Raw genomic sequence first — 21,431 nt, 5'->3', positions numbered from 1 at the left:
TCTTTTCAGTGCATTAAATTAACCATCACTGCACATATGTAAAAATGGATAAGTGACTGTGAAATTAGCAGAAAAGATACACGTTTAAGTGAATTATAATCTACCACTGGTGCATTAATCCTCTGGCCCCTGATCCTCCAACATGGTACCAACTGTAATTTGATTTAAATCTAACTCGCTGAGCATACACCTGCTAATTCATGCTATTATAAAATCAGCCACATGTTCGCATCAAACATCAGAAATGCTAAAAGAAAAACGTAACTCATCAGCCCAACTGTGGCATGAGTGTTAGTGCCAGACACGGTGGTTTGAATGTTTCTGGTGCAATAAACCAAATGCATCTCTTCACAACTGTAGTGGGCAGAAAAGCATCTTGAGCCTATGAGTGGATGGACAACAACAGCAGAACAGAACATCCGGTTCCACGTCTCTCGGGCTAGAACAGACATCTGAGGCTAAAGACTCACCAACACTGGAAGGGGACTGGGAAAAGGCAACGTGGTCTGATGAATCTCGACAGCTTGAATCCATGGACCCAACCTGCCTTGTGTCAACAGGAGGTGGTGTCATGGAGTGGGGAACATTTTCTTGACACACTTACTGGCCAATTAACACCAATCAATCACGGTTTGAATGTCACAGTCTCTCTGAGTATGTTGTTGCTGATCATGTTCATCCCTTTGAAGCTACAGTTTACAATCGTATAATGGCTTCCTCCTTGCAGGATAGTGCTCCATGTCAAAAAGTAAGACTTCTCAAACTGCTTTCATGAGTGTAACAATGACCTTTGAAATGTGGCGAAACAGGATTTTGGCAGCATGAATGTGCAGTTTACAAATCTACAGAAATTCTGTGATGCGGTTATGTTGACACGGAGCTGACTCTAAGATGAATGATTCCAACTTGTTGTGGAATTAAAGGGATAGTTCAAACGAAAGACGAAGACGTGGTCCCCAGTTACTTCAATTGTATTGGATTTGGCTGCAACACTGTTTACCCCTGAAACTCCCAAAGTGTTTTGTGGACTCCAACACTTCACCCACCCCTCCATCGGCATAGTGGTGAGTAGATAATGAGTGATTTCATTTTTCTGTGAACTATCCCTCTAATGCCACAGTGTCTCTAATAAAGTGCACAGTGAGTCTGGATCACAACAGCACTCATGCCAATGAGAAGTCCAAAAGGTAACGGCTATTACTTCTGTTCCCTGAAGGAGAAGTACGAGACTGCAAAACATTATCTGATATAGCTTCAGCTCTGGCTCTGGCTTGCATCATTCTTTCAACAGGTAAAGCTGAGCGCACTGGGATATGTGGGACAACATCAATCCTCAGAGGTCCTGTACACACGAGACTCCTGGTTACTGTGGTACAGCCACATGGATGCTGAAGGTCAAGTCAATAACCACCTTAGTAACAAAATATACAATACGAACAAGAGCCATGATAAACAGCTCCAATTTTTAAAGGAGCACTACACCGATTCAACATTGCACTCCAACAGCAAAACCAGAGATCCTGTTTTCTTTATCCCACATATTCTTCATAAAAACCTGGTGCCTGCAGTTTCCACAATGCAACGACAATGCAAGTCAGAGATTTGGGTGTGTTATGCTAGTAGGGACTAATGTAGCCTTGAGCTGTTAGCCTCAAGCAGAGATGAGGAGCAGGGTGCTGAGCTCACTGCTTCCTAACTCCACACTTTTCATTTTCAAACTTGTTGTCTTCAACCCAACCAATGCCAAACTCAAGTGATGTTATTAGGTGGATTTTACAGAATTTACAGAAAGCTCCATCTAGAACCACAAAAAGGCTTTATACATCTTTTAAATTACATATGCAGCAGTTCCCTAAGACCTGAAACAGACTTCAGACAGGTGGGGTTCTCCTTTAAGGCCATTTTGTTTTTTATTTTGATGTTAACTGCTGATATTTGGGTGCTAGCTGCTAACTTCTATTGTATTTTGACATTTTGTCATTTTTTTATGCTGTGATTAATTGAAAATTCCAGCAAATTCAAATGTGAGGATTTGCTGTTTAAATATCTTTGTAAAATCAGTATCACTGGATTTTGGACTGCTAGTAAAACAAAGACAAAACAAAGATTGGCAATTTTATACAAATATCTGACATTTTACAGACGAAGCAATTCAAACAACTTCTTTGGTGTTTTTGACACAAACAAGAAAATCAAGCAATTCAAATAAACCTGGTTTGTTCAGCATAGATCTCACAGTGTGAGCTGTCTGACAGCAGACTCCCACAAATTGAGCTGAACTCTCTGCACCATCAGATGCAGTAATATAGGTGTTAAAGTTACCCAGCAATCTGGTATTATGGATTCAACTTCAAACTGCAGTCCAGTGCTCTGCTAAGCAAGCCAGGTGCTGTGGACGGAGCTGTCATGTTTTCAACAATTGTTATTTTCCCCTTGCACAGCAGGTGACAGCGCATTTCTCCTAGGATGAAATCCCAGCGGGCACCGAGGGATTTGTGTTTATGTGGCAACACCAGGGAGCCTAAGGACATGACGTGTGACTGTCGCCCAGCAGAGAGGATGGAGGAGCTTACACACCAGTAACTACAAAGAAAAGGATGCAGGAAAGTTTGATTTAAGTTCTCTACATAGAATCAGATTAGCATGCAAACTGTACACGTGAACCTACAGTACGCTCCACACTCTTTGATCACGACCTCCTTTTTTTGTCCTTCATACCCCACAAACAGTCCTGCACACACTTCAAAGGCAACTATAACAACAGCTGTGTGTACTGCAAGGTTTAAGGAGCTTAAAAGGAGATTTAGGAAGCATGTCATTCACAAATGTCTTCTGGGAAACGTGCGCGCGCTACACTCAGACTCCTCTGTGACCTTTCATACGTGATTAGAAACTCCAATCAAGTCGGAGTGTCACTCTCAGCAAGTACAGCATATCTCATTTCATGCTGCTGTCATGTTGTTGGCTGCTCGTCACTGAAGTTTGTCTTCAGCGAAAGGTAACCACTACATTAAGTCAAATCTGGAAGGGTTTGGAGAAAAGGCTCTGTGAGCTTGTATGGATTTTGTGACAGTGACATGTGATATTATACCAGGGAGCTGAAGTCATCAGACTGATGAAGGGGTGGGGGGAATGACTGAAAAGGGGATTATGAAAGGAGATTACTCATGGAGATTGTGAAATGTGTCGTCTGCTAATCAGATTAAGAGCAGAATAATCCCTGAGAAACGACTAAATATGAGTCATGTACAGTATCATCTGCAAATACCACTGGAATAAACATGTTCTTAATCATAGCATGGAGAGATTAGACAGAATGTGATGCTTATGGTGCCTTCAAAGGGAACTCTATGACTTCTTTATTCTTTGACATTGAAAGTCATATTTTGCTGGATATTCAAGTGGTTACTTGAATATCCAAAAGGGAATATCCTTGTTCCCTTTTGTAAAAGTAATGATTAAGTTCTTTCTTTCCTTCTTTCCGTCTTTCTTTCTTTCATGAATTTCCACAATGTGTTCCGATGCCTTTTAAAAAATGAGGAAAATTAATGGGAGTTATCAGAAAATTACCTTATAGCCTACTTACAGAGTTGTGAATACCACATCTATGGCCTCTACAAAATGATTTGCATAACTCCTATTACTCTTTAATATGACATGTTCAAATGATCATTCTGAGCATTTCACAGATTCAAATTTCAGAGAGGTGACAGATTAAAGGGACAAAGAATAAAGGGCTGGTGTCATGCTATGAAGTGGCACAAGTAAATTCATTTGCCAGCCTTCACAAATTATTATTATTAACTATTATATTTGGCTCTATGGGTAAAATCGGCACTAGTAGCAATTGTACAAAGCAAAGTACTGTAGCCGGTGAGCTCACTGCTTTTTCATCATTACATTAGACTCAATTGTTGGCTGGCTTGCTAACTTCAGATTGGGAACTAATGGGAGAACAAGTTCACACAGTTAAATCAGGAAATTTATCTTTGATGCCTTATCAACACAATTTCGTAATTCATGTTTTAATCATAAACACACGTGACGGAAAACAAACCAACAACCTCAGAAGACAAAGAACCGTATTGCCTGACAATGGTTAAGTAGTGTTATACGATTTTACACAAATATGATGATAAGTTTTATTGGTTATGACTTGTTGACCTATGACTTGTTATGCATTATATATAGGCTACTGTAAGTACACTATAGATATTATAGTTGTTCCACTGAGTTTTACCAGGATAATAAATGCTTTCACACAACATAAAGGATCTTTCGCTCAATGTGTTTCTCTGTTGCTTTATTGTAGAGCTGTGTACAGCACTTTTATTTGAAGGTCGCTTGCTCTCTCTCACTTGCTCTCACACAAATACACTGACTATTGGCAGCACCGGGACAAATGACTACTAAAACATCCATAAGGTTTTTACCATCCTCTGCAGACAGGCAGGATTCCTAATGCATGTCCCCCCTACAACGACTAGCTACAAAACGTATTCATCCAGAGACAGCTTCCTCCAGATGATTTATCAGTTCAGCATCTGGCCTGCATCCTTTTCCCTATTTTAGCTCCAGCCAACGACTAAAAGCTATCACAGCTTGTCTTGTTCTAAACTGCCCGGCTCCCTCAGTAATCACCACTGATGGTGACTCGACTGTGTAACACAAATCTGCCTGTCAGAATTCACCCAATCCGACCTCGACATGTGAAAGATTTGCAGGGACCTACTTAGTCACCATGAGTCAATCCACTGTTTACAGCAGTGCTACTAAAATAAACTAGGCCTTAAATAAGAGAGATGAAACATATTAAATGCATGCTAATACATATTTATAATCATACACAGATATTTTGGAGCAACGAGTTACATTACATACCACATCCCTCATCACTCGGAAGAATGCTGTTCATCTGTCCAACAGAGTTCTACACAGTTGAATATACAATTAGACAGCTATAAAATAATTCAGCAGAAATGCATGAAAAATAAAGACATTATGCAGTTGAGGAAACACAAATGACAAGAACTGAATAAAAGAATACTGTTGATTTGCTTTTTTCCTTTTCTGTCCACGTATAATATTTTCTATAATATCTCTACTGAGACTTTAACACATCTTAGTAAAAATAAATAGCACATTATCTCACTGTAATCAGATGTATTTATACATCAAAACTTTTGCCACGTTTATCTGTTTAAATTTTTTTTTAAATAACTCTGCAGTGTTCTAGCAACTCAACTGTGAGTATAAAGTTTTTCCTATAATATTAATACCCATAACATCGAAGGATCTCAAGGCTATGAGGGAGACTAGGTGCCATATTCATAACACACTCAAATCAGGACAATAATACCACGATTTCACCAATGTGAAACTAGAGCACCACCATGCTGTTTTTTTGTTATGTGTTACCCTTGCCTGTATGGTGCATATTACACCATCACCAAATGTTTATTTTTTCAACTATTTAGCCGTTGGTTTCAATAATCAGGCTCTTAAAATTTTCTTGAACTGTGCAATCCATTAAAGTAAATATGTGGTCTGCATTCATCAGTAGGTTACATCATTTTGATCAAATAAAGCGATAGGGACATTTTAAATCAATATGCATTTAACTGCATTTTCAAGCAATAAGAGCAGAGAGTGCTATAGTTGCTGATGATTTTTGATACTGCACAGAAATGAATGGATGTTTTTAGATGTTTGGATGAAAATTAATATGTTTACATTTATAAAACGCAGCAGGATGGGCAGCATGGCAGAGCAGTCAGCTGCAAGGTATGCATGGTTTGTTCATGTGGTAGCTATACATTATACATTAGTTATACATTAGTCTGATGAATTTCACTTCTCATGTCATTATGAACACCTCAGTGAAGATTTTTTTTCTATTAGGCACAATAATTCAGGAAGCACCTCAGTCATCCATCTAAGTTGTGTTATTATTTTATTGCAAATCTGTTAGGAGATAAAGTTTTTTCCACGTAATTTGATGGAAACAAGATAACCAAAAAGGAAAATGGCCAAATACAACACCCTGATATGAGAAACTGTGCTCAGGCTGTGAGGAAATATAAAAATCACCAGGAGGCCATAAAAGGGGATGAGAGGTGATGCTGATAACAAAACCAAATGTATATTCATGAAATACATATTTTGTTATTCTTAGGGATGGACTCAACTGCCCTGGAAATGTACAATTGATCAAAACAAATTGGAAAGTTTGCGTTACGAGGTTTGTTTGCGTCACTGACAATGTCCTGATATGGATGATGGCCATTACAAGGTCATATTCCACAGCCAGTTTCCCAGCTTCTGAACAGAGAAACTATTGGACAGGTTCATGTTGCATCAGGCAGCTTTGAGCAGGTATAGAGAAGCACAGTGACCCTGCCTCAAAGCCACTAACTGCATGTGAGAAAAGAAAACATGAAAAAGGATGAGGATACATATTCAGTGCTTATATTGCACCGTTGCCTGCTTGGACTTAGACATCTTTCATATGTTCTGTCATGCGCAGTCCCTATTTCATGACATTCCTTTTGGCATAGAGGGGATGTATCTCAGTGTGGCATCAGCAGCCTGACAGCCAATAACAAGACAATAATGACTGTCAGGCCAACATAACCACCTTCCCCCTCTCACAAGGACCTCATTGCATTTTAATCAAATTCTGCATGTGGGTGGCACATTCAAGGAAAAGCCCGACACATCCCTATTCAGTGCCATATGTTTGTAGACCTTCCCGTACTGCATGCACAAGGTGCTGGTGGGCTTCCACCTGCCAGAGGGGGCTCTCAGAGGACACATTATGCATGGCAGGCAGCTGTCCCTGCCCCCTGTATGCAAGCATGAGCTCGTCCATGCAGAAAGACGTGTTGGACAGAAGAAAGAGCATGAGAAAATGGGTGGGGATGGTGATAGAGGGAGAGACGTTTCAAGGGAATATGGAAGTATGAGCGTGTGTTAGTGTGCTGCTGGTAGAGAGCTCACATCTGCTGTACAACCTGAGAATACCCATCATATGGTGTGGCAGGGTTCAGTGCATGTTCAGGAGTAAAATTAATTAATACGTTGCTGCTGACAATTTTGTAAACCACACGGCTGTGGTCAATTTATTTTACTACAAAGATCATTTAGTTTCTGTACTATATAAAGACCAGCATCAATTAGAAAATCCTTTTTTATTATTTTAATATATGGCAAAGTAGTGAAATCAGTGACTAAATTGTATATATTAGTAAAATCCTCAGCCAAAATATACGGTATTAACAATTTATAGTTAAAAGAGGGGTTCGCTTGAAAAATCACGAGAAAACTGAACTGGGGCACCCAAGCCCACTCGTACTTCCAGAAGACAAGATTCTTAAAAAAAAAAGAGGTCATGCATTTATGGTTTTATTTAAAAAAGAGGGGTAAGTAATGACGTAAAACAGTGGGCCAGTGTAGCTTCAACTGAACTTCATTCAAACACGAGTAAATGGGGCATTTATTAGGGACTATTTTCAGCAGCAGATTAATCCACATTTGGTGCTTAATAGAGTAATTCAGCAGCAGGACAGAATGTGTGGGATTGGCTCAGAACACAGTGTGTGCTCATGGAATATGTTGTCCAGTGCAACAATGGGGCTCACTGATGGATCTTTGATATATTTGGACAACAATCAAGCTCTGTGGCTCAGTGGAATACGACATATCAGGTTCTGTGTTTAATAATATTTGGGGGATGAACAACAAATAAAGAATATTGCCAGTCTTATCCTTTATGGAGCAAAATTTGGCAGCGACAAAAATAAAAAAGCATTTAAAAAAGAATGATCTGCAGCAAGCTCTTCAAAATTGTAATTATCATCTAAAATATATGAGATGGATACAATAAAGGATTTGAGAAATTACAGACAAGCATGTACTGTGCAATGACTTTCCACTAATACCTAGTGACAGGCCATAGCCTGACAACCACAAGCAGTCAAATATTGACTACTTTCACAGAGTTTACAATTACCAAGTGTAATTTAGTTTAATAAGACATATTTTAATTAAATATAATTGATCCTACTTGTTTCCTTTCCAGATAAGTAAAATTTAAATGACTTAAAAATAAAAAATGAAACTGCAGTGGGCTGATTGATGACAGAGCTTTCTGGTCATCCGATACCTCATCCTCCTTCCTAAAAGGCAATCACCTCGGTTTCAGCCTGAAATCTATGTTGCCAGATTACCGGCACTATTTCCTGCCACGGGCAGAGTGAAGGGCCATTTTAAAATGTAACAAAAGCACCACATCAGGTCAACCTGGAAAACTGGTGCTGGCACAAAAAACTAAACAAAACACTTAGCTCTTTGCCTGCTGACTGATTGCCTCTCATTGTTGCCAGTTTGAATACTCTGATGGCCTTACCAACAGCATAGCTGTGTGTGTGTGTGTGTGTGTTTAGTGCCAAGAGCCTGGCTTGGAGGTGTGGGGAAGCCTGTTGAATCTGTCTGTTGTTTAGTATTTTATTCTGAATGAATGAATGATGTAATGCTGATATGTAAGTGAAGCTGGATGTATTGTTATGGACTGATGAACAGCAGTGATATGGACGCATTACTCCTGCGTGTACCAATATACACTGGTTGCTTGCTACACACTGTATTGAGTTTAATTATATACTTATCACTTTTTTGGCAATAAATGACTCTAAACTACATAAAGAATTATTAACGCTCTATGTGTCTGGACGTTCAGTTCAGTCTGTAGATGGAGCTCTGCTGGTTATTCCCAGATCACGGCAAGTGACGAAGGGTGACTGGGCCCACGCACTGTGGAAAAGTCAAACTTTTGAGATCAGACAGGCAACATCCTCCGAATCTTTTTAAACTCTTCGTATGATACATATTTTATTAGAATTCTTTCATGAATGTTTGACGTATATTTACAGTTTATGAGTGTAATTTTAACAGTTTTTAACAGCACAAGGATTTATGTGTTGTGTGAAATATGTGATGTCTGTGTCTTTTTTTATCTAATATATTATATTAGGAATATTTATATTTATACTTTTGTTTTTAAGATTGTTTTTAATATGTACATATTTCTCTCTTAGTGAATTCTCTTTTTTTCTTTGCTGTGTAATGTGTGGATCCATCCATCCACCCATCTTTCTGTTGTGTTTTTGTGTGTAGCTTTTTTTTACTTGTGTGTAAATTTGTTCTACCTGACTTATCTTGTTATTGTTTTCATGGCTGTTCCTATATTGTCCCTTTTTTCTATCCTTTTCTCACTGTTTAAGAAGGGGCTCTAAACATAAAATGCTTTTTATTGGGATAATATACATTATGGAGTGTGCTGAAAGATGCAGGTACATGTTTCTCATTAAAGGGCTAAAACATGAAAGCAAATATGTATGTTTAACACATTTCGAAGCAAAATCTTAAACACGGTATGTCAGGGGTTTCTAGGCCGGTCGAGCCAGTGCAAACTGAAGACACATTAACGCTGAGTTTACTGCATCTGCTTAATGCAAAAAGGACCGCACAACAACCACCAAGTGACAAGTGATAGTGGCCTCTATTTCACCTGAGAGACATAACTCAGTAAAACGGACTTCTAATTGACAGCTTGTATTGGCTCTGTATATTAGTGGGGAGACAAGTGTCTTGAGGGGGCTTTTCATGTGCCTGAAGAAGCCTGACATGTTGGAATTATTTCCCCGTTGGTCTTAAAAACCAAACCTTAATTGGATTACTTCAGCACAAATTGGCAGATATAAAAAGAGTCGGCGAAGCAACTGTACGGAGAGCAATCAAATGCCGGCACGCCAGCTGAACTATTTGCAAATAAATCTCAAACTCCAGATTGCAACTGAGCTTGCCAAGCTTTCACCAGATAAACCCCCCAAAAGGATACAAGCTCCAAACAATTACAATCAATTCCAGACTAGCGTCATTTTTAACCACAGCAGACCAGTGCATGAATCAGTGATATCTGTTAGGTGGATGTCAGTCGGGGGGGATGTAATCCAAGCAGCTGTCGTGTTCCCAGTAAGAGAAGAGTCGGAGCAATGAAAGGACACATCTGCTGCAATTAGACCCAAAATATGAAGAAGGTTGCCGTAAGTTTTAATGCAGATATTCATACAAGCCATTTGGCACATCCATTCCGTGCCACATGTTCCTCAAATATCACTGGAGTGTGTAGCAGCTGAAGAGGAAATAGGCTCCCAATTTGCACAGCAACCTTTGCAGCGATCTGAAATAATAGCTTGACACTTATTTACACATATTTCCTTTCTTGCCGAGAGTTTGACAAGAATGTTGATAGCATACTCACGTCTGTATGTTAAATATAGAGCTACGGCAGGAAACTGTTACCTTACAGGCACAAAGACTGGAAGAAAGAGGAAATTGCCAGTGTGGCTACCTGGCTCTGCCCAATGCAAGCTGTAAAACCACAACTTACTGTTTTAAAACTTTGGTTTCTGTGTTAAATTAGTTCCTGTATCAAAATGTTGCTTTTTCCTAAAGTGTGTTTCCTTAATTAAATAAGGAAACATAAATTAAATAAGGACTGTTTCTTTCTGGCTTATTCTAATTTGTCACGGCACAGTTTCTTAAAAAAATTTCTTACACTTCTCATTATAACAGAGAGAGATCTCTAACTTGTTTCGCTCCGTTGCTGCATTGTACAGCTGTATGCAGTGCTGTTTGTAGTGTTATTCGTCACATACTCGTTTGGGCTGTTGTCCATAACGTTTTTACCGTTCAAACAGTCAAACTTGCTCGTGCACCCCACCTTACACCATAGGTTGAATTCATTCTGTGGGAAACACTGAGTGAAGATCTGTTGATGACTCATCTTGAACTCATCTGCATGATTTGGTGCAAATAACTAATCACAAAAAATAACACACCATTGACCTTTAGCTTTTTGGTACAAACAGCTAGCAGAGCGGTCTAAAAATATGCCTTTTTTAATTGTCAGTGGGGAAAACCGTTGCTAGGATTAAGAGCTAGGTTGAAGTCTGATTTCATCTCTTCTCCCTCGCACTCCTGATATTACAGTGCTGGTGTGGGAGGTTATGGCTAAGTCAGCTCTCCTGCTCCAGATTTGATTTAAATGCTTCTTGTAACTACACCCTGCCCACATTTCACTGTGAAATATGTCACACAGCGGAAGGAAAAAGTCTTATTTTACAACGTATATAATTAATCCAGGGTGCTGTTTGCCCTCAGCTTGAGAAACAACAGTGATGAATAGCGGCTGCACAACAGTTAAAACTCAGCTGACATTGAAATCAGGCAGCAAATTAAGGCAGAAATCAAAGCAGCCTCAGCTGGAGGCTTCTGACAGCGAGGCTGTCGCACTTCTCATGGCCTGACCACGACTCATCGAGCCTGAGCTGAGCAAAACTCACTTGGAAATCTCTCGGTCCCCCATAGCAACAGATGTAAGGGTTTGACTACCAAATCAAAGGTGCGACTGAAACAGCTGGATCTTAAACAGCACAGGCCCGACCAAACACTGAGAGCCTCAGAATGCATCCACCCATCTGAAAACATGTCAAACATTACGATCTCATTCCCATTTTGTTTCTCACTCAGCCAGCTCCTAATTAGCAGTTTAAAACAGACATCTGTTTGCTTGCTTGCCAACAGAGATGAACAGTCGATAAAAAATACACAAAAACGAGAGTGCAGTGTTTTACCTCCGGAGTGCGGTGGAGGGCCACACAGCAGAACCACTCCTTGACCTTCACGCACCGATACAGAGCTCCTTCTGTGGGTCTTGAAGTCTTCCAAGTCTGAAAACAAAGAAAAAGAGCAGTCAGCAAAATATCTCCACAGGTCCGAGGCTGATACAAAAATGCTGTCATGAACAAATGACTGTGTTGTCCCATGTTTTTCCTACATCGTTGTTTTTTTTTTTAGTCTTACTTCTATTCAAGGTCACAGCCTATGGAGCCTAAAGCTGCTCACAGCAGGCGAGCAAACACAACAGGTCGCCAGTTTATTATAGAGCTCACACTCACACTTTAGCAGAAAGTTCCCGGCCTATAGTTCTTTGTACTGAGGCTTAACCCTGACAAATTGCAGCACTTTAAACTCCATGGGCCAAGGTTCAAACCAACATAGTGTGTGAGACAGCAGAGCAAACCACTGAACCACTGCACCTCCCTAATCAATTAAATACAAATACCCCAACATCATTATCTTCTGTGTCTTTACAAGTGTTCGGAACAGTTTTTTGGTGGTAAACAGCCTTTGGCTTTGCTTCAGGCCAAATCAGCCCCTGTGTGTGTCTGTGTATATTGTGGATTTCCACGGCTCATTGTGATGGTACAACAGGTATCAGATAGAATAAATTAGAGGGCCCTGGTGGGGACATGCGCTTCACTGTACTGGCACATGTATAAAGATTTTATGGAAAAGAACCACCACACCAAAGGTGTCAGTATGTGGGATAACCTAGATGACATATGTATATTTGCAATTTTTAAGTATATTTTTTGGTAAAATTACATATCCAAATCATAGTATATAACTTTACACAATATATAAAGTTAGCAGTGGAACGTTGGATTTATAATGAGCACCAATGCTAATGTATTTATATGAATATTGTAGAGGACAATCAAAAGAATTCTAGTAAGATCACTTTTTGAGAAGAATGACAATTTGTGTTCCTTGCCACTTTTCCCTTTATATTCTTGATCATTCAAATTATTTATGGAGCATCAGCATTACCCTACTTGCTGTAAACTGCAGTGGATCGTGACTACTTCAACACTGCATTTGCGGGGTTATAACATCTGGGTGAAAATCTGTTTTAAAAGATCTCATTTAAAAACCTTTTCTTATGGAAAACAATAAAAAACACTGAAGCTGATGAGCCTTGAGAAAGCCTCAATATGCCAAATGAGACAAACATCATATTTTATGATTCAAATGTCCACAGGAGACTGAATTAAAAAAACAACATTCTGTGGAATTTTGGACAATAAAGTCTAGTTTCCATCCAAATTAAAAAGCAAAATTTAACCAGGATTGTTGCACATTTCTATTTACTACTGTTCTATGATTAATAGGAGATCTGTGGTGTTGCTAATTCTTCAAATATAAGTGGGTGTCAATTTTTTTACTGAGAAAAAACAACAAAGAAAACATGGTCAAAATGTGATATTTATGACTCAGGATACATCAGTGTGTGTTGTTTGTCAAATTTGTGTTACATCCCTGTAATGCCTGCTGGCTGATTGCTTCTCATTGTTTGAATACTCTGATGGCTTTACCAACAGCTTGGCTGAACGTGTGTGTGTGTGTGTGTGTGTGTGTGTGTGTGTGTGTGTGTGTGTGTGTGTGTGTGTGTGTGTGTGTGTGTGTGTGTGGCCTCCTACGACATACAATATAGATATAAACCTGCTAAATAATTGCACACTTTAGTCAAGAGTATAACTGTACCCTGTATCCTGCTGTAGTAAGTATATGTTGCAAATTATTAATGGAAGTCCTGCATGAAATAAATGTTAGAATAAAAAAAAGAAGAGAAAACAATAGTGACACACATCCACTGATATGTGCAGAGCAGCAATGTGCAGCCCCGCTGCAAAGCAGAGAGGGTTGCAGTGGCGGGTCACACATGAGGGATTTTAATAGCTTCGGTGGTAATCAGGTTACCTTTCATTCATCACGCCTACCACCACTGAACATTACAAAACTATTGCTGGTATTGTTTTGACAACAAAGTACTAAAGTGAGCTAATTTTCATCTGACAGTTGATGGAAACAATAGCAGGTCATAACCACTTCCAATGATTGCCTACACTAATGGTGTATATCCTGTTGGAGCTGTGTAAATGTAATTCATACATCACATGGTGGCTCCACGTCTGCACTCATCACTGAGTCAGTGGGTGGGAGGGGATAAATATTTTCCAATTGGAGCTACTTCATTTTGAAAATGGCTTGTTAGGCTGTTTTAAAATACAATGCACTGCAAAAGAAAACACGAATCAGTCACTACACTATACAGAAGCATTTCTTAAATTGAAAAGTTTAAAATACACAGACACTATCAGTTGTTTTCAATTGTCTAGTCTTATTTATTTAATTTTTGCAATAATTATGTTTCAAACTAAATAACTGTCCAAACAAAATTAACATATGAAGACGACTGATTAAGTGGATTAATTAACCTGAATTAACCTCGCTCTATAACATGCAAGTTTACACTCTGGAGTCAGTGTGAGCGGCGGCGAGGACACGAGTGCTCCCTTTGCAGACCTGCTCGCTGCAAAACAGCAACCGATCCACTTTGGAATGAGATTACTGATTAGTTCAGCTCCAAGTGATCTAAATGTAAAATTACTGGGCTCACTGATTTATGAAGAGGACTATAAGGTCAGTTAATGTATGTCGTATTGGCTGCAGGACAAGTCAATTAAGAAGCAGCCTTTAATTATTTCTTTAAAAATAAATCTCTTTTGAACCCACAAGCACAGTCAGACTAACAGCTATTTAAGACTCTTAAGCTCTATTAAGGAAGCCGTACCTGATACCTTTCTTAAGATTAATGCCAGATATGGGTCAGATGGATGAGTCCACTAAGTGTCTTGTTTAAGCCATATGGAGAGGTGTGTGTGTCACCTTTAAAACATAAACCACGATGGAATTGCCTGGAATTAATTGATATCAAAATGTTTTCATAGAGTGCTGCATTTCAAGAAAGACCATCAATTTGTCGACCTTGCCTCACATGACCTCTGCTCGGGCCGGATGGCGGCACGACTGGCCGTGTCAGTGCGAGTGCGAGCCCCCAGGAGCTGATCGTACGTGGCAGTGTTTGTGCTCCAGTTGCTGCCCACCTGCTGCGGCAGAAACCGAGACCCCGCGCCGCAGTGGGTTTCACGGAGGATTGTTTGTGTTTGTGTGACAGCGAAGGACTCCCACCTCTATGAGATAAACTGAAAGATGGCATGAGAGAGACACTGCCTATGCTGGGAGAGTGGTTTGGTGTTGTGGTGTCCTCCGCACCAACTTGACCAAGTTTTGAAAGTTTATCTGTCAGTCAACCACAAGAACTGTGAAATTTATGGGTAAAAATGTAGCCTTAATTGTAAAAAAAATTGTATTTCTCGCAATAAACTGGACAATGATTTTGAACGGCTTTATTACATTTTATTGACTTCTGTAACTGATGTGTTAGCCTGATAAGCGTCGACTGCTTTCCTTTTCTTTTCTTACCTGTTAAAAGATCTGTCCACTTCCATCTCTCTGTCTGAAACCTGAATCTTGACAGCACTGAGAATATGAAAGCATTCTTGTTGGTTCATTCTTTCCAGTGTGCAGCAGATTTACTCAGCTTCTCACACACCATTTCTTTGCCCTGGTCATGCACGCTCCCCTGCAATGCCTCCATACCCCCCAGGTGGGGTCAGCTCCACAGTTTGAGAAGCATTTGAGTTTCCTAACCTGAGCAGACTGACATATTTGGATAACTGGGCTGTAGCATTGAGCAGTGGTGAAAAGTAACAGGTAAAAAAGAAATGTACTCAGTAGAGCACATACCTCTGCCAAGGCCCAATAGTGACCTAAATATAATCAAACTGCACCAAATCACGCACACAATTTGACAGATTTTTTGAAATTAGGATTGAATAATTTTTCCTAGGTAATTAGTAACAATATGAGAAAAAGAAATAGCCCCATCTCTCAATAATAAAGAAAGTGAAAATAAAATCCTTGATCAGCCCACTGTCCGTGATCACAGCAAGATTGAATGGGTTCTTCCGTGACACATTCTACACCTTTACACAACATTTCTGTGGTAATCTCTTCAGTTTTGTTTTTGTGTGTAATCTTGCTCATAAACATACAAATACACACACAGGTGAAAACATAACCTCCTTGGCGGAGATAATAATTTATTCAATTACTGTGACCAACTTTAATACAGAGTTGAGGTAACTGTATTTGACACAGATTTCTATTGTATGCTAGTTTTTACTTCAACCCCACCAAATTTCAAAGGTCAATGAATTACATTTTATATTTTCATTCGTCAACCAGCTTTTCCATACAAAATCGATCATTATTTGATTATAGAAGCCCCGTTTTTTGTTTTTTTTTTGTGAAAAAAGGAAAAATGTTCAAGCGCACAATTGTATTGATGAACCTACAGAGAATAATGAGCTGAATCTGCACTTCCCCTCAGCTTTAGCACCTTCTCAGCCTTACACCACTCCTTCCTCCCTGTTCCCTGTCTTGCTTACAGATTTAACGGTAAAACAATTGAAGAATGCTCAGGATTATTAATGACGCATAGTGCAATGTGTTGTAAATACTACCAGCAGACACCCCTTTCTGGAGTTGGGCTAACTCAGCAGTGAGCACAAAACTGTGCTGCTGTTTCTACACTTAAAATTATAAAGCACGTCATATTGGCAGATTCCCTGCTTTTTGTTAATTGTCAATGTCTCTTGGAGATTTGTATCAATTCGGTGGAATGTGTGCCTCCTCCTCTGGGAGTCTTGATGAGAATTGGCTAGTGACAGCAACAGCAGAGATGAGAGAAAGTGCTTGAGAACAGTTTTGAAAGAAAGTGTCAATCAAAATTATCAGACACATTCTGTAATAATACAGGCACATGGCCTCTAGCGATGTTTAAACATAAATAAATTGGGTTTTACCAAAGCAAAGATGTTAGAAACAATGCAGGCCAGACTCATCCCTAATATTCTAACCAATGCAAATCAGGGCAGTCGCATCATGAACTTTTATTCCAGTGCACTAGTAGATCTGCTTCTTACGTCTGGCATCTAAAATGTGAATTATTTCCACATCATCAAGTGGTACAAGAAGAAACTACTCATAAAATTCAAACCTGCTCATTTGATATATGTTCTTGTTTGCCTGAGTTCCTCATTGGAAAAACAACACCGAACCCGCTGTCTATACACACCAGAATAATTGAGCATCTGAGTGCGGTCCATAGACGCGATGACAAATTTGCTGTCTAAACTAATTTTTACCCTGCAAATCACTGTCCCTCCCAATTATATCTTGTGGGCTGTGAAATCGTGGCTCGACATGGAGGGGTGGTGACCAAGTCGTTAAAAGTGCTTAGAACCGAGAGACAGAGCAAAGGCGTCTATAGATGTGGATTTAAGATGCTTTCCCGTAGCTTTATGATGTGTGGGGAATTCAATCTGGTCCCTGGGCTTAAATTACTGTAGGTGATTTATTTTTTTACAGCTTGTCATATTTTACAAATTGCTACTTTTCAGTGTCTTTTAAAGGGGAAGGCTGGCTGTCTGGTTATCTCTTAACTGTCAGTCAAAGGTGATTAATGTTACAGCGAGGCTAATTGACTTCCCTGTTGTCAGTGGGCTTTATCTCGGACTGGCGAGACATCAGAGATCCCTGATTTCAGACTCGTTGCTGAAATATCTACTCTGCTTTTTCTTCAGATTTTCTTTTTGGTTAGAGGACTTATTTTGGTTAGTCCCTCAACCACTCTTGGAGATACACAAAACACAACAAATAGGAAAACAGTGTTTTCAAAATCAAGGATCTTGAATTGATGGAAAAAAAAACATTATTTTGAGACTTGTTGAAATAATGCGGCCACTCCAAAATGGCGATAGAAGCTTTTTTTTTTTTTGTAGCCCCGCCACTTACTTTCATCTGAAGGCACGATAGAAGGTTAGATAAAAGCACCCAAGCCTCCCCAAAATACGAGCCTAGAACAAAGTGGACACGCACGAGAGACATCTAAGGTAGTGAATTTATTCCCAAAAAGTCTTTTTGACACTATTTTGGGCTGAGATCAAAGCTGTTGTGATTTGTGAAGTGGTGATGTCTACTGCACTAAAACCACTGATTGCCCTTGTCCACATCCACAGACGTGGCCTCGCTCGTGCTGAAAGCATGCTGCAATAGTGGTAAAATCGGCCACCCCCACACACACACACACACACACACACACACACACACACACACACACACACACACACACACACACACACACACACACACACACACACACACACACACACACACACACACACACACACACACACCATATCGCTCCCCATCTATCTACGCTGAACATCCCCCCCAAAAAAAGAGCAAAAGAAGCATTGTTGTGAAAAGGGCACAAGGAGAGCAGAGAAAAGCATCATTTACAATATGGTACAGCCAATGCCTTCAGATGCAGTGGGGACTTGGAGGCCACCAAAGGCATGCTTTTCTGAGCACACACAGCTGTGCAGATATTCACTTTGAGTTCAAAAGAAACCGCACACAGTTTGCCTGCGAGGGACACTTCAAACAACATCTCTTTTAAAGCAGTCACACAAAGGAACAGCAGTACACGTAACTGCTTTAAAAGATATTCATTAAAAAGTAAAACATGCTAATGTTTTCTGCATTGAATTACACATAATCTTCGGAGTCATTTTCAAAAGGGGAAGCAGCTAACAATGATTAATGGCCTCAGAACGCGTGAAAGCGATGTCCCATCTAGACACATTAGCGTCACTTATTACAAAACCTGGGCTGGTGTTACACAGTGAAATGATCTAGATGAGGCTGATGATCACATCCCAGACGTACGAGCTTCTCTAAAACCAGCGTAACTTCATCATACTTCAACGAGCCTGTCCGACCATCACCGTGAAATTTATCACAAGCTGCGACTCCTCAAGGATGCTCCTTGTCTTCAGGTGGAGGGGGGGGTAATATGGGTGTCACAGCTCAAGTTTGTTGTTATAGTAAATACAGTAAATGATATTGAAATGTTTTCTTTCAATGAGAGCATTTCGTGTGGTTTTAATTACACTGAATTGAATTTCAATTTTTTTTAATGAAGCTAAGTTCAGGTATCTTTTATAACTTTAACTAATTGACTGATGCAGCTGACCCATGCTTGTTTACATTTGTATATACTTTCATCTCTATTCTATGCTGCAAACACACATATGGTGGGTTCAATGGACAATCAAAAAAAAGTGTGAAAATCACATTACTTTCTCTGTGCGCATGCCATTAAATATTGTTAAAATGTTGAATCGAGGTCTCTCCTGATTGAAATGGATTTGTTAAGCATCTCTGACTCTAACCCTCAAGTATACAAGGTGGACCAAATGTTAGAAAACTTCTCAGTAGGAATGAACACAAACCACAGACTGGCAAGTTAAGTCCTCACTTCTTGACAATTTCAAAAACTTTACCTCATTACTTAATAGATAAATGATTTGTTGCAGGACTTGTATTAGACTGAATTAGAGCCGGTGCACCTAATAAAGCAGCAACTGACTGTAATTCTTGCTTCTCTTTCTCTACATGCACCAAGCAGCAGGAGTTAATGAGGTGTAAATAGCAGTATTCACTATTCAGCTGAAATCCATTTAATACACGTCATTCCTTCCTCGAGGGGCCGTTGGAGACCAGCTGGTTTTGACAACAAAGAGTTCAGTTACACACATAAAAACAATGGGGAAATATTAAATATGTTCATGTGAAGATAAAGAAAGGAAGCAAACGAGCAAGTGTGCAGAGTTTGGCCCAGAAATAACCCTTGTGACATCACCAGGGTTATTTCCTCAGTAATAACAACTCCTCCAGGGTCCCACAAGACTATTTACGTGCTGCTTTCAGGGTGGTCAGTGTGGATGGTTGGTGAACATCGTGCAGGACTTAGTCCTCAAACACAGGCTGCACATCCGGACTCCCAACAAAAGCCCTTTAGTTCAAGTTGGCGGAGGATTGTGGCTTTGGTTCAGTGTGAATAATGTAAACTCATTGTTGGTTGTGCCTATTGATGACTTTGTCAGTATTGAGGTAAGACGACAAGCTTTACCTCACCTTGAGCGCCTACATGTGATCATAAAAACAGACATGCTTTATTGGTGTGAGCTGCTATGTTGTGGAAAATTAGAAGTAAGAAATGTTCGTATACCATTTTTTCTCCTCCCCATACTGACAACAGGACTTTGAATATTGGCCAATAACAAGCACCGATTCAAACCCAGTGCATGTACTTTCAGCTTTATGCTACTAACGCTGTGATGATTGATGTAATTGTTATGTGGCCTGGATCAGGTGAAACCCTTTAATGAATGCCACAGAACTGTGACGTTTTACTTATGGGACTTTCCAGGGTGAAATATTGCCAAATTACTGACTTTTTAGCTATAGCTCTGTCGGACGCTACACTGCCACAAATCACTGCTTTGCCATTCAAAATACAGCACTTGTCAGAGGCAGTAAAGCACAACTGCTGTTTTGGAGCAGCAGTGAAGAAGTGATTTCCGGTGAAAGAAAATTGCAGTTTTATCCGGGTGAAACTAATATACATTAAAGATGTGGTATCTGATCTGTAGATAAGCATACTTGCAGATGTCCAATGCGAAATTTTCCGCAATATCTGAGGAATTTCCGATGCTAGTATCTGTATCAGAACATCTCTATAAAAATATACAGTCTGTGAATGTTTTGCAAATACAGTCTGTATAAACATTTTCATGACTTGACTCTAAATACAATCGTTAACTTTACCAAGTTAAGTCAATAAGTCATTTATAGGAAGCAGAGCTGAACCATGAACATCATCCCCTCTAACAACAAACTGTAGTCACATCTTGTCTTTTTTAGGGATGTAAATTAAATCAGTGACTAGATTAAAGTGTTCAAATACTGTAAATAAACAAGGCATAAAATACCGTTCAGCTTAAACTGGCATCACAGATGATGCTGACACTTCTTTTTAACAGCATCTGTATTATCTCTGTTCTCCCATTTCCCCTAGTCTCAGACACAGCCACCATTTATCTTTCGGCCTGGATGGTTCTCAGAGAGCGGTAAACAGTAAATCCTGGGAATGTTATGCCACCTTATAGCAGGTTCTCAAGAGTGATAGCTTGATAGTGTACCGCAGATAAAAAGTAAAAGCCAGAGTACACCCATTAGCTATTTACACCTCATTAACTAAGTCAATATGCTCACTCCACATTATCACAACAGATGAGAGGAGTCTGGAGGATTATTTGCATTTAAATGAGGTGTTCATGTGCCCCCTCAAGGCTTTTAGGCCTACTCTGGTGACATCGGGAATTTTCACCCTGATATGCTTGGCAAAATATTAGCTTGTCTAACACTGATTTGACACCGCATCAGCAGCTGAATACAAACTCCCACACAATGCAGGGAGTGTTTCAAGGCAAGCTCTTTTTTCAAAATCTTTTTCTTTTTACTTGGACCTTCGTGACATCTCTAGTCGTGCAGCGGCGTCATGTAAACTTCAATGCTGAATAAGCTCCGCATCGCATTCAAAGCACAGCCCTGATCGGTGCCACCCATAAAAGAGGCCCACGCGGTGATTCCCATATTGAATGTACGGCCTTTTCATCAGTATGAATTATGGGTGTACATCTTTTACATAA

The 21,431-nt window shown here is 39.7% G+C and overlaps 1 protein-coding gene across 1 annotated transcript in view; it reads right to left on the bottom strand.

The window, feature by feature from the left end:
* Nucleotides 1–21,431, bottom strand: part of cntn4 (contactin 4) — a 152,640-nt gene that overhangs the window by 64,140 nt on the left and 67,069 nt on the right. The window contains exon 5 of the mRNA XM_035153379.2: nt 11,697–11,792. Coding sequence (XP_035009270.1) covers nt 11,697–11,792 — 96 coding nt within the window. The remainder of the gene's footprint in view (nt 1–11,696; nt 11,793–21,431) is intronic.

The sequence above is a fragment of the Hippoglossus stenolepis genome, chromosome 3, assembly GCF_022539355.2.
Source record: "Hippoglossus stenolepis isolate QCI-W04-F060 chromosome 3, HSTE1.2, whole genome shotgun sequence".
Classification (NCBI taxonomy): domain Eukaryota; kingdom Metazoa; phylum Chordata; class Actinopteri; order Pleuronectiformes; family Pleuronectidae; genus Hippoglossus; species Hippoglossus stenolepis.
This window is presented reverse-complemented; position numbering and strand designations above follow the sequence as displayed.